Genomic DNA, 14,987 nt, shown 5'->3' on the forward strand with positions numbered 1-14,987 from the left:
AGTCCGTCCGCACCCGGGGTCTTACAGGTGGGCAGCTGCTTCACCGCCTCCTCCAATTCCTCTAGAGTAATCGGTGCATCCAGCTCCTCCCTTTCTTCGGCACTAATCTTAGGTAATCCCATATATCTTGAAGTTTCTCTTATCTCCTCTCGATTGCCCCCCCCCCCTTTGTCCTCATATAGTGCCCTGTAGTAGTCTAAGAATGCCTCATTGACTCCTTCTTGGGTGTCCGCTACCTCCCCATCCTCTCTGGTTATCGTCCTAATTGGGGGCCTAGGGGTTTCGCTCTTGTATAACCACGCCAAGAGCCGGCCCGTTTTATCCCCACCTGCATGTTGTCTCTCAACATACTTCTTATAGTTAAGGTTGCAGAGCCTTTCCCAAAGTTCTGTACACCGCTGCTGCAGATTGAGTACTAGTTCCGCATCCCCTCCTCCCCTATTGATTTCCCGTTCCAGTTCATCCTCAGTATCCCCCAACTCCATTAGGACCCGACCCTGTAGGCCCTTTGATTTAGCAATTGCAGCACCCTGCAATACCACCTTAAAGGCTTCCCAGAGCGTGCCAGCTGAATCCACACTGCCAGCGTTCTCCTCGAAATAATGTGTGATCTCATCCCTGATATCCTCTCTAAAGACCGGATACTTGAGCGCCTCAGCCCGGAGGCACCATGTCGGTATCCGCGCTCTGGGGCGGCAGTACTGCCAACCCAGAACCAGATGCAAGTGGTCCGACAGGACCCTCGCTTTGTAGTGTATTTGGGTGGTCTCTATCGCCACATCTGGCGTGGCAAAAAAATAATCAAGTCTCGTATGTAGTTGTTGCGGGGCTGAGTAATGCGAGTACTGTTTCTCATTAGGATGTTTCAGCCTCCAAACATCTGCCAGCCCGAAGTCGTCGAGCAGTGTCTGCAATGCCCTGGCTGCTGGGGTGGGCCTATCCATCTTATCATCAGATCTGTCTACCTTGGGGTTAAGCATGCAGTTAAAAACCAGCCCCCCCCCCCACACACACACCCAGGTTGGTACACAGTCCTAACATATGCCGCCGTATTTTGATTGGGGGCATACGTATTTACAATGCACACCTCCCTATTCTCCACCAGTGCCTTCAATATGACTATCCTCCCCTCCGTATCCACCATCTCTTGTGTAAGTTGGAGCGGAACATGCGGTGCCACCCAGACCAACACTCCCCTAGCGTAGGCAGAATACGGAGAGCCCACTACAGTACCGTTCCACTTCTTCCCCAACAGTTCCAACTTTTGCCGGGTCAGATGCGTCTCTTGCAACAGCGCAATATCAATCTTCTGTCTTTTCAAATACATCATGACCTTGTTCCTCTTTAGGTAACTATTGAGTCCCCTGACATTCCGCGTTACGATCTTAAGGTCCCCCGTAGCTCATAAGTATCCTCCCCCCTTCCGTGTAACAAATCCCACCTGCCCACGCGATACAGATACAGCCCTCTGGCTTTTTCTTGTAGCTTCTTGTACAAACTCAAACTCCCCATAACTATACACACCCCAAACTCCCCACCCTCTACCCATCGCTTCCCCAACACCACACACCCCAACTGCTGCCCAGCTCCATCCTCGGAACTCAGGCACCCCCACATCTAGCCCTGCAAGCACCAAACAATGCCCAGAGCCCAGTAGGGTGAAGTCGCCCTAATGGCCACTTAACTAAAGTTACTAAGTGGGGTAAAGAGATCCGCTCTGCAAGGCTCCCCTAAATACAGCAATAATCACAGTGCTCATAATAGCTTGTGCAACAGTCTGACCTTCTCTTCCTAAGGCCGCGCAAATGACTATAATCAAGTCCCATAGATCTGTTCCGCGCCATCTTGTAGCACTCTCCTCGTGCACTACTTATCTCCTCCATCATCTCTTCCCGTCCGAACGTCAGGCTCCTGGGGACATCCCTCCGCGTCGAGCCATCCCATGGCGTCCTCCGGAGTCTCAAAAAACAAAGTTTTGTGTTTATGAAAAACTTTCAATTTCGCCGGAAACAGCAACATGTATTTATAGCCTGCCTCTCTCAGTCTCCGCTTTACTGTCCCAAAGTTCATGCGGCTACGCTGCACAGTCAGGGTATAGTCCGGGTAGGCCGTTATGTTTGCCGCTCCTCGTGTAATCGTTCCTCCCTTGCGGAAGTGTTCCAGTATCCTCTCCCGGTCCCGGTAATTAAGGATTTTGGCTATTACTGGCCTAGGCGGGTTTGCCGGTGGTGGCCTCCTTGTTAAAGCTCTATGCGCACGTTCCACCGCGAATCCTTGAGATAAGGCTCCTCCGGGTATCTCCTGCAACAGCATAGATTCAATGAACTCTGTAGGATCGTGGCCCTCCGATCCTTCCGGCAGCCCCACAATGCGAATGTTGTTCCGTCGGGCACGTCCTTCTGCCTCCTCCGCCCTACTCTCCAAGTTGCCCACTCTCTGCACCAGGGCATGCAATTCGGCCTTATGGGAGGAACAATCCGCGGTATTCGGGCTCACCTCTTTCTCGAGGGTCTCAGTGCGCTCTGCCAAGGACCTGACGTCTCGACGGAGTAGATTCACTTCCTCCTGCACCTCACCGACCTTAAGGTCCAATGCCGTTTTCAGCTCAGTTACGGCCAGTTCAAGTTTAGCTTCCCGGGTCGCCTTCAAGTCCGCAATCGCAGCCAGGACCTCTTGGTTAGTAACCGTCGCAGGCATGCCGCCTCTAGGCGACTTATCCTTACTCTTGGAATTTTCCGGACCAGGGGACGTCTTAGCGAAGTCGTCCAAGGTGGGCTGCTTCGCCTTCGGTCTCACTGTTCTGTAAAACATGACCCAGAGGACCTGCGTTCTGCACAAGTTACAAATGCGCACACAGTACGCCTCTATCTCTCGACCACCGTGCGGCCCGCTCCTTCCTTTGTTCCGGTCGTTGGTCGGTCATTTTGTTTCGTCTTTTGTCTCCGGCTTTCCTTATCTTTTTCGCACAAAACTCCACCGCCGTTCCTCCCACGCCTTCCAAAAGTTCACTGCGCGCGGTCAGACCGTTCACACACCGGCATGTGTGTTTTCAGCAGTCATAAGCACGTTGTTATGCACTATTCTGCCAGGATCATTTCAGGATCTCGGGAGCTCCTCCAGATTGCGTCCTCCTACATGGCCCTCGTAACCACGCCCCAGGGCGCCCACCTAATGATGTTAGCGGCGGGCCCCATCGGGTGAACGCAACCGGCCCACCTCTGTCGACAAGGCCCGACCCGGCGATCAGTCAATGGTCAATCCGCAGGGCAGTATCGGAACAGGGAGCGGGATAACAATCCCGATGAAAAGGGCAATGTTCCGTCCGGATCAGGCGTGCAGTGAAGATCCAGAAGGAGGATCGAGGGCCAATAGGATATATCCAATGGCAACTCAGAAAGGCGCGGAGCGCGGCCCCTCCCCCTTCCAGCCTGCGCACAAGTCAGCACCCCCGGTCGTCGCGTGATTTCTTCTGGAGCCGTGGGCCGGATATGGCTCCGCCGCGTTCACGGTATAAGTTTGCAGTCCGATATCTCAGGATTGATCCGGCGTTCCTTTGTGAAAATCAGTGGAGTGATGCCGCAGGCTCTTCACCGCCAAATGCAGGTGTTTATTGGCATATAGACGGCCCCGAACAGGATTAATTTATAATAGGATATGTTACGGGTCAGAGCTCTCCCCTCAGGCGGCCATCTTCGTCGTGTGCAACAGCGCCCCTTCCCAAAGGTTTCCCCTTTAACAGGTTGTCTTTGGACCATCACTGCAACTATTGAACTAGAGGTTGTGAAACCACCACTAGATCATCCCACATACTGCTTGCAATCATTGTTTAGCTAACCACTCTTGCATTGGACGCATGCGCAGTCGGGCATGTTGCACTAGATAAATGCAGGAAGCCAGTATTCCCAGAAGGCGCATTGCTTTTTGCACGGTTACTTGACGACCAGCTACATACTGAGGTGTATGAAACAGCATGTTCTGGGCCCTCTCGTTCAAGGGGAAGACTAGTCTTTAGTTTGTTGTGATTAGTGCTCCCAGAAATGGTTTTACTTTGCTGGGCACTAGACTTTACCTTTACTTGTTTATGGAGAATCCTAATTGGAACAGTAGGTCAACTGTTAGCTGTTTGTTCAGTAGACACCTTTGAGGCGTGTCTCCTGTTATTAGTCTAAGTAAGGGTACACTGGAATGGACTGCCTTTGCAAGTGGGCGTCTACTACTGCTAGGACCTTTGTAAAAACACCCTGGGGGCTGATGCAGTGCAGAACGGTAGCACTTTGAATTGGTAGTGCTTGTCCCCCGCTTTGAACCTTAGAAATGTTTTGAGCACTGGCAACATTGAAGTATGAAAGTATGCATCTTTCATACCCAATGTTGCCAAGTAATCCCCCTGTTTTTGTAGGGGACACACCTCCTGCAATGTAGTCATCCTGAATTTTGAGGCTTGACATGCATGTTTGCAGGGCGCAGGTCCAGCACTTGGCACACTGTTAGATCTTTCTTTGGAACAAAGAAGTACACTGGATAAATAAGTTGATCTTCCTCTACAGGTGGTACCGGCGCTATTGCACCCTTTTCTAGTAGTGTTCATCTCCTCTTGTACGATGAGAAAATGTTCCGAGGACATTTTTCTTGCACAAGGAGGGTGTGGCATAGTGTTTCCATAAACTCTATGGAGTTTACTTTTACCACTGTCGCAAGCACCCAGCAAACTGCTGTTATTTCTTCCCACTGCTGGGTGAAAAAAGTCTTATGCAACCCCCAACTGGGGATGATGGGAGGTAATGTGAATCAGCCCATCATTGGTTGGCAGGGGATGCTGAGACTCTATAGGTTGCAACCCTGCTTCGCCCTTTTCCTCGGCGAACCCCCCCTCTGCTGTTTGGACTGATAGGAGGTAGAATAGGGACTGTAAAAAGAGGAGCTAGACACCCCAAATCCTGGATGGTATACTGAACCCGTGGCTACGAAAAGTACGCAGTGTGTTAAAGACACTCCTCTGGACATATGGTTGATTGGTCATTTTTCCTAGAGTTTTCATAGTTTTGTGTTCTTTTTTTTTTAGCAGTTTTGAGTTGGTCATCAATGGCATTGCCGAACAGCACTGTCTTCAATAGGCAGGTTGGTTAGTGCTTTTAAACCCAGAAACACGTAGTCATGAGGTTTCCCTCAGCAATGATTCTCCCTGAGGCGTCGGCAGAGTCTAGAATATTTTTATGAATATTTTGTGCCACTTGCTTGCACTCTGTGGAGATTTTAAGCAGATGAGTCCAGGGTTTTAAGCACTACATCGGATTGTGTGCTTTAGCTTGCAAGCAGTGTTGTATTGTTTGCAATCCTGGTCATATAGGTGCCTGGGGTGGTAATGCATGTGCCTAAAGCGTATACGCGTTTGCACTCTGTTAGGCCGGACTTCTGAGGTAGAGTGGAACACCAGCTCCCTTTCTGCTAGTGAGGACTACTAGGGAGTCTGGTTTGACATGTCCCCCGATGTATATGGGAGTCTGAAGTTGAGGGTTTGAATATTTTTGCTACCCTTGGGTTCACTGCCCTTGTGAGTGAAGTTGTAGAAAGAGACTGAGTGATTCTCTTTCTAATCGACTGGAGCAAGGGACCATTTCTTCAGTGTGGATGTGGAAATGTTGAGCCGCACTCTTCAGCAAGTCCTTGATCAACAATGGATCAATAGGTGATGTATGACCACCATCAGTTGCTGTAACATCTGGGGCCTCAATCATTGTGACATCTGTGTCATCCTGATCGTGTGTGTATAAATCGTCAGGGTCTTGACTAGGGTCGTCTTGGTCTACACACCATACATACCAGATGTCTGGATCTACCTGATCTGGTTGGATATCACTGTGTTGTGCGTCATGGGAGGCATCTATGGCTGTAAGAGTGGAGGTATGGGTGGGCAAGGGGGCGCTGTGGTTGACCCGTCTCCAGGGATTCAGACATCTCTAGGTCTAATGTTTTTTGGCGAATGGGATATTTACTGAAGTCGACAAAAGAAGAAACTTTGTCCATAGTATCTTCAAAGCGCTCATATGTCCATGTTCCCGTTTTAGGTGCTTCTTTGAAGGGGAACAATAGCTTCTGGGTCTTCCCTTGGTCTTCTGAAGAGATGGGAAAGAGGAGAAAGGTCCTCTTCATACTGGTATGCCTCTTCAGCGGCAGCAGGAATGTGTTTTATGGCTATGGGAGTTTTTGTGGTGTTTTCCCATCGAAAAGTGACTTATTTGTTGGACACCTCAGAATCATCCATTGAGTGATTTATGCATGCCTATAGCCGCCACGTTATCTTTGTCGCCTTGCAGTAAACTTGGTTGCTGAACCGCAGCATGCTTTTTTGGCGTGCTGCCTTCTTTCGGCAGAGTGGCCTGGGGGTATGTTTTTGGGCGTGTGTGTGTGTGCATGTCTGTCGCCAGAGATCTTCTCCATAGCAGTGCGCTGCGACTGCCTTTTGAGGCTGGGGACTGACGTGTGGGAGCCCGGTGGTTCCCTAGTGGTGTCTTCGGGCTCCAAACCAGTCTCTTTGCTACCCTGGCCTTCTGGACCAGATTTGAAGAGACAGGCGGCAGTTTCTGGCTGCCATCATGGCAAGAGCTACCAACTGCTTTGTTCGATGCTCCTTTAGGGTTTTGGGCCTAACATTTTTACAGGATGCGCAACCGGTCTCTTGGTGATCGAAAGGAAGTCAGTGGTTACACACCAGGTGACCTTCCACTGATATTTTCTGCTACAATTTGGGCAGAATTTGAATGAGTTCACTCCATATTGGAAACTATAAAGGGCTGCAAGACTCAAGCAGTAAAAGTAGGAAACAGAGGTATGCATTCTTTGAAAGACAGGGGTCAGTCCCCTAATCCCGAAGCCAGGTGTAGGCTGAAGCCTGTTGCTAGAACGAACTATGTCGTCGAGTTTGTCTTCCGTCGAGATGTAGCATCAAGCTGTAACAGTCGAAATATTAATAAAGTGACAACTCAAAAGTAGCGTAGCTACAGGATTCAGAGAAACACTTCTAACCACGATGGCGGAAATAAATCTGAGGAACCTCTACGAGTGTCATGGGTACATTGGACGTCACACTAGGGATAAGATTACAAACCCACCCAGTCAACATCCCTTTTCCAACTTAGAAAACTTCATATACAATACTCTGCAGCTTCCACTAGAAGACGGCCTATGAAAAGCTTGTGATTCTAAGCAGATCCAAAAGTCTCTGAAAAAAAGTTAAGGATGCAAAGTATCTTAACACACTAAGATGTAAGCGAGTTGTAACAATGCAAGAATTTATAAAGAGACAGTCTCCCAGTACAACAGTCGTAGGCAGTAGTCAGTTTCCCCAGAAGAATGAGCAAAGCAGGCAAGGAAGTAAAGCAGAAGGCTTTACTGACTGCCAAAATGTCTCGACAGTATTCAAAATTAGGAAAAAGAAACAGTGTCCCATAGAAATCTAGGGTGGGAAAGGTGCAAAAAGAAAATCATTCCTCAAATACATGTTGCCGTCATTGTATTCAGGAAATTAGAGCAGCCTCCCCCTTCCATATGCAGCAGGTTGCATCTCACTCCATGGGCCCAAACAAGTAACGCACAATCATTTTATTTGTCTACTTACCAGTGCATGTCCAGCAAGAATAAGTGATTTCCTCCAATAAGGTTCAAGCCCACACCTCCAGCACAGAGTGACACCAGCATAACCTGTCAAACAAAACAAAAAAAGCAAACCTCAGGAAATTTGGAGAGAAAGGCTAAAGAGGTTACACATGGCTGCAATGACCATCTTGCGCTCAGTTCCAAGTCGGCAATGGTCTTAACAGCTTTAAAAAGGTCTCGCCCCTCAACTATACCCTTCCTCATGACCTGCTCAATCCACTATTATGGCTCTGAATGCTAAGGCTTCCTTTGACAGTGACCTCAAAATAACTATCATCACAGTTGCAGACAGATACAACTGGTTTCAAAACTGCAAAATCCATCCCCACCACCTCCATTTGTTACGGATATTTTTCTTAGTTCCCATTTACAGGGCCTAGATATATCAACTGTTAGGGCAGAATTTATTATTTGGGGCTTATGTTTTTTAGAATTTTTGGGACCAGATGGATTTTATCCATGCGGTAGCCCTACTACACCACATAGCTACCAGGACACGGCTGCTTTTTAATCAGCCCAATTGGCCTAGGGGGATATCCACACCCAGAAAATGTGTTGTGAAGTAAGCTGGTCAAATTTGATTACATTTCGGTTGCACCAGGGTTGTATCCACTTTTACCTCAAGAGTAGCCAAATGCAACTAAATGGTATCTACTGGGGTGCCAATTAATTTTTCTAGCCCGGATGCAGACATGGTTTTCCTTTGTCTATGTGGATCATGTGTCACAGCAAAAACAGCAGTTATCAAGTTGCAGGCTCTTCCTGAGTGAAAAAGGCACCCTCTGTTTCAGTTTACACTGAAGTAGCCTAGTTTAAATTCCACTAGACTTACCAAATCTACATCCAGTGTGGGTCGCCACTGTTTATCTTGCCACCAGAAACTTTGTGTGCTTGTCAGTGAGGCGATTAGAGGGCTGGACTAATTCAGCCCCTGAGCCAATGGATTATCGTTGGGAAAGCCTGAGCATTCCTATGACTTGTACCTAAACACCTGCAACTCTGCTGCTGAACATGGGCTGTTATGGAGGCTCATGGTGTGGCCATACTAACTGGGACATGGCTCCAATACCCTTGCACCCAACTCCTCTGCTAATGGCATCCCATACTGGGCTCTCAGCTACCAGCCATTGCCCTACTCGACCAGGTTGGCTGTTTCGACACAAGACATTTCTCCTGACCTCTGCAGTGTTACATCCCAGGGAAATTCTTCTGGCCCACGAGCCTTAAAGTGGGGAGTCTTCCTGACCTGGAAATCTAGTGGCCTGCTGAGACACTACATCTCCTCAGTTTGGCTGCCTCCTGAAAAGTGTCCCCATTGTGGTATAGTTTCATTCTGGCTTGCACCTGGTTTTCCGCGGAGCTGTGGTTGAATCTTGGCCAAGTTCTTCTGTCAGTTTGTGAATGCTTGGTCTTCTACCTTCAAGATCATTCTTAGTGGTCTGGTTGTTGCTTCCTTTGGATGTCTGTATCCTTACTGGCTCTTGATCTACCGTTCACTTAATTGAGGTCCCAACTGTAGCAAGGTGGACCCAAACTTGGTGATCAAACTCACTGGTTCCCTGCCGTTCCTGGGCCAGATTCCCTGCATTCAGCACTGCAAGTACTAGCCCAGTGTCCTGGGATATTCCAATGCTTCTTCAGGAGTCCGGGAATTGAGTGGTTTTGTGAAGGTCCTCCACTCTGCCATTAATTTCTCCAGAGTAGGCTTTTTGCTTTGTCTGCAATCAGCAATCACCTGTTGGGTAAAAGGAGCCCTACTTTTCCCCCATATTGCGGTAGATCTAAGGGACATAACACTTTTTTGCAATGGGAGAACATTCTGAAACTCTACAAACTCCTCCAAAGTGACTTGCTAATCTACTTGCACATGCCCGTTTTCCTGACCCTCCCTCACAACTGGGTCCTAAAGTTTCTACAACATGAACTGTCATTTTAGACAGTACCAGTGACTTATTACAGGTTTTAATATAATAAAGCACTGCAGTTGAATATTATAGGAAAGAGAAAGCCCAGTTACAGTAACCAGTAGGGATTATATCAGGTCTACCTTTTTAAAATTGATATAATGGGACATATTAAGGCACAGTACTGGTTCTGAATTTGCAGTTTGCCAGCCTTTTTAGTCAGTTTCCTGAAACGTTCTGACTCTTCTTCCCAACTTTTTAAGAACTTCTATATGTCTAGTACGTCTGTCTTAGGTTCGACTCTGCATTCTGTCTTTTTGGGGGAGTGCAAACAAAATAGTTTCCCATCACTGTTTTCTTATGTACGATTGCATTGTGGCGTATGATTCCAAGAACATATCTGACTGTTTTGAACCCTAATGTAACACTAATGTGGAGGAAAAACACTGCATCATGTAATGAGGATTTAAAAGAACAGACTAAAATGTAATTGTAAGTAAATTAAAAATAAAGATGTGACAAACATTGATTTAGCCTTAAATCAAATATACTGGCCCGATATGGCTGGAAAGACTGCATTTTGAATTGTATATGTCCTTGGTGCCCCAATGGAGAACCAAAATTTGGCAAACCGAAGCAATACTTTACCTGCACACTAGGAAGGTGCAGTCTCGGCACACATTTGTGTAACCTTCCTTGCCAGGAGTGAGATTGTATATTAAAACCAACTTTATTTTTGTTTTATTTTTATTTGTTATAAACCTTTAACAAACCATTCAAAAAATGTAAACAGAATGAATCCAAATTAAACATATCCTTTAAATGAGGACAAGAACAACAATCCATATAAACTTAAAACCAAATATTAAAAGAGGAAAGAAAGGGGGTGCAAAATTACAAGCTACAATTATCATCAAATCCAAACATCCCTAATAATCCACATACTAATACTCACACAACTTCCACACAATTACTATAGTTCTACACATAATTCCTATACACATCCCTCACTCCACTCCCATATACCCCAAGCTAATAAACACAAGCAGGCCTATAATCCCGAGCCCTCCCTTTACATCAAACACAACAGGATTACAATCCCTCGATCATCTCTGAATCAACATTCTTACCCTCTATCAAGCCCTCAAGAAATTTAACCACAGCAAATGCCAGGGGCAAATAGGTTCCCTGCAGGAATCTCTGCCACCATTCATCCCTTTTCAGAGTACGAGCTAATGCTATTTTAATCACCCAAGAATTGGGTATGCCTATCGGTCAAACCTGTGCATGCAGTTAGTAAATGTTTCAGAGACTGCTTCCTCAGACGATTTACAGAATCTGCAGATCCTTTCCCTCGGGGACAGCAGCTTCCAGGCAAGCAGAACCTCTTTTATCCCTAATCACATGCCAAGTGCACCTTTCAAGATATTTGGGTATGACCCTTAGTGACTTGCATTCAAACGCATAGTCTTTCATCAGCGCCAACCCATTTCACTTTGATTGTGTTGATATCCAATCCTGTCTATTTAATTTCACTTTTACTGCTACGGGATTGGTTTTCAAAGCTTCCACAGAAGAGCCCAGGTCCCGCAGGGTATTTAAACATTTCATTTTCCATAGTTTCAAGTAGTCCGGGCTCGAAAATAAAAGATGTTCAATTGGGGGGCGAAAACGGGAGGATACTTGTGAAACAGAGAAAGATTTCCACAAGCAAACTGAATAGAAGGACGGCAGGACCAATTCAAATCTTATACAGGAAGCAGGAAGACTTCTTGGCAAGCGCAATATACGCTTCAAAAACGCTCAAAGAGTTCTCAAATTCGCCATGTCAGGTTCAAGGTAGATTCGGATGCATACGTTATTACGGAATCACCTTTTGCGAATAGAAGATATTCCAAACTTTCGCAAACTTTGAGTGACAAGAGAATGCCTTCATTGAATAATTAGTGCACATCTGCATTGATCTCTCTTGAATGCAAAAGAAAAAAAAGGCACCTCAGATCTAGTGTACTTTGGAAGGAGTAAAATCCTCCCTGGTGAAGACATACAATCTTAATTTGGCTGCATTCATAGCAATGGGATTGCTGGGGATAGTGTGCTGCCTATCTGTGTTTACACAGCAATGGAGCTTATTAAAGCTTTAATAAACTAAATTCACCCCAGATTAAAGTCTGGAGAGTGATATTTTCTACAATAAATTGTATGTATACATTTTACAGTTTATGGTGTATGGTCTGTTTTTATGATGTATGCATCTGGGATTAATTGCATTTGAAAGCTGATGGCTTTGCTGCCTTACCCGTTGAAGGAATTTTGGTTCATCTTGGTGGACACCCTGTACATTAAGGATCCTTCTCCTCAAACACCTGTAGAGTAAAACGATCACACCAGAAAAAATACAACCCACTATGTAAAAATCCCAGCACACCACTTGAAGGAGAATAAGGTTTAATTTCACAAAATACAAGTGCGTGTCAGCAAAGCGCTCTGCTGCCACGGAACGCTCTGACAAAAACAGCATGAGCAATGGCTTTTAAAGGTATACAGCGCGACAACGGACGTTCATAACATTAGGTCACAAACCCAGGTAGCTGGTTGGTGTGACCCTATACACATATAGCCTGCTCCATAGGGGATAGCAGGAGAATGGTCCCAACATCTTCTGTTAGTCTTCTTCCGCAAGGGGATCTGTCATCAAATGCAGAGACAGTAATTGGCAATTTATTTACACAATTTATTATTTCACAGCGCTATAGTGCACCTGGTACCATGGACATGTGCGAGGAGGCGACTTTTGAGGTCGCGAAAACTTCACAGAACTACGCAAACCACAGCTCCTTTCCCAGACACGTTGGCACCTACACAACTTTCCCCATCTGCGGCATAAATGTTACCTTCTCCTCTGGCACCTCTCAGTACAAATCACACAAACTGAATGTGGGGGCATCCTGCACCTGCTCTCTGATCTTCCTGATCGATTGGTCATTTTGCAGATTTATGGCCAGGGGTCTTGGATTCATCAATTTACTCAAATGTTTGTGTCCAGAGCTTGGGGGTCTCAGACCGCTATACGTTATAGATCTGGACAGTGAAGGCCTAAAGCCCTCACCCCCTTTCTCGTGGGATAACTCTCCAAAGACCAATTCCAGCCCTCTCTTGGCCTTGCAGAGCACATTCTTTCTGGGTTGCATGCACTGCTAATAAGACGCAATGAAGAACCGTGTTCTCAAGAAATTCACCTTCTGCGAAGCTACCAGGGCTGCTAGCAAAAAAGCACACACACCTTGGGACTGAATAGGAGTGTACTATCATAACCATGGCCCTAGGCCTCAATTTCAAAATGGTGTCTACATTCTAAAATGGAGTTTCATTACAAACGTGATTCTAATGTTACAATTCACTACATTTCTGCTACAATCCAGATTTTATAAGTGAGCCCCCTTGTTTTCCCAGCTCCCCACAGCATCTCCAACACCCGCCTCATCCTAAATCTTCTGGGGGCCTGGGATTTTCGACCCTTCTTCCCAACACCCCTCAACAAATTGCTCTGGAAGGATGTCCCAAAACAAACCTACTTGGCTTAGAGGCTGTTTCCTCTAAGTCTGGGGGGTCTGCAACCTACGACTCTACAGATGCTTTGGACTACAACTCCCACGATCCCTCACAATTGACTATGCTGGCCAGATGTGATTTGTAGTACAAAAACATCTGGAGTGCTAAAGGCTGCAGAACCCTGCTCCAAGTGGTAGCATGGCTGAGCAGTCAAGGGAAAGACTTTGGATAATTAAAAGGTAAAGTAAACACTTACTAGACACACATGTTATGTAATTAAAGACCAGACTGATGAATGACTGTAAAATAGGTTTTCAGATACAGAATAAAAGCAGAAATCTGTCTCAAAAATGTCACACAAATGTTCAAGATTGTTAGCCCCACAGGTCTCTCTTGGATGAAATCAGCTGGTCACCACACCACAATACAAATGTTATACTCTTTACAATAGAGCATATATCTGACTGGTTGAGCGAATCTCAATTTGTTCAACCAAGAGTACCAACCATATATCACAAATATTTACATTCACCAGTAGGTACACGGCTAAAGCATCAGTCAATTTACCAGGCAAGTTATTCAGATGCAGGTTAAATGATTAGTATCAATCACAAGTACAAGTACAAGTACAATTCCATTCACGTACAAAGTCAAATGCTAGGATGTATGTGGCCTAGTGCCAAAAAAAGTCACATGCCCAAGACCGGTTTCTCCAGGGAATGTAGTCTGAGATGATGCAATGGGCTTGTGATGGCGATTTCCAGCAGTACAAAACTATCTAGAAATTAAAGGGATTAAGGGGGGACTATGGACATTTTGCCCAGCTAAAAATAGAAGTCCAGTAAGGAGAAGGGGGGTTGGAGGGTGTCAGGGAACCATAAGACATCTACAAGGTCTGGGCGAAGGGAAAAGGTGGTACGGACGGCAGAAGACGCAATTTAAAAAAGAAAAAAGGCCGGCCATGCCCACGCACCTACAGTAGTCAATCCCCACATTGACAAGACAAAAGGGAAAGTGGCGGCGTCAAATCAACAAACCCTGCAATCGAAACAGGCAGCAAGCATTAAACAAATGTGGGGAACAGAGTCAACATTGACCCCGCGGGCTGGAGGGGAAAAAGCAAACCTCACCAAACCAGGAGTCGGGGGCAGCAGGCACGATGGCCATATAAGATATGATATGACATGCATAACTTGCCAGAAATGCTATTACGGTAAGTAATGCATGTCTTTTGATGCTTGTTAATCTGCTTAGAATCACATGCTGTGCATAGACTAGCGAGCAGTACCCGGAGTTGGAGGTGGGTTGTGAGAAGGAACAGTAGAGAAAAGATGTCTTAGTACTTAGTGCTTGTCCCACCTGAGAATCAGACCTAGAATGAGTGTCTAGGCAATAGGGTTTTGTAAAGGTGCGTACAGAACTCTAGGTTGCCGCTTTGCAAATGGACTCAAGAGGAACATTTGCAATGAAAGCTATGTATGCCCCAGTGCCTCGAGTAGAGAGTGCTCTAGGCTTGAAGGGCAGTTCTCTCTTAGCAAGAGTAACATAGTGCGATGCATTTGACAATCCACCTTGAGATAGCCGATTTAGAGACAGGGTCCCCTTCTCTACCAGCTGCCACTGAAACGAAGAATTGTTTAGTCTTCCTTAGTGGTTTAGTAGTTTCCAGGTAAAACATGATTGCCCTGCGCATGTCTAGTGTGTGAAGGCTTCTTTCGGCCATGTTCGTAGGGTTCTGGAAGAAAGTGGGTAGTTCGATTGATTGGTTCACATGGAACTTCGAGATGAATTGGGGTGTGTGCGCAGAACTACCTTATCTTTGTGGACTGTAACAAAGGGGTCTAGAACAGAGAGAGCATGTAGTTCGCTAACCCTTCT

At 46.3% G+C, this 14,987-nt stretch overlaps 1 protein-coding gene across 3 annotated transcripts in view; it reads right to left on the reverse strand.

The window, feature by feature from the left end:
- Window positions 1–14,987, reverse strand: part of TTF2 (transcription termination factor 2) — a 1,006,608-nt gene that overhangs the window by 62,805 nt on the left and 928,816 nt on the right. For all 3 annotated transcript variants that reach the window (XM_069635774.1, XM_069635772.1, XM_069635773.1), the window contains one exon: window positions 7,616–7,698. In XM_069635774.1, the coding sequence (XP_069491875.1) occupies window positions 7,616–7,698 (83 nt within the window). The remainder of the gene's footprint in view (window positions 1–7,615; window positions 7,699–14,987) is intronic.

The sequence above is a fragment of the Ambystoma mexicanum genome, chromosome 7p (assembly GCF_040938575.1).
Source record: "Ambystoma mexicanum isolate Mex_15411 chromosome 7p, UKY_AmexF1_1, whole genome shotgun sequence".
Taxonomy (NCBI): domain Eukaryota; kingdom Metazoa; phylum Chordata; class Amphibia; order Caudata; family Ambystomatidae; genus Ambystoma; species Ambystoma mexicanum.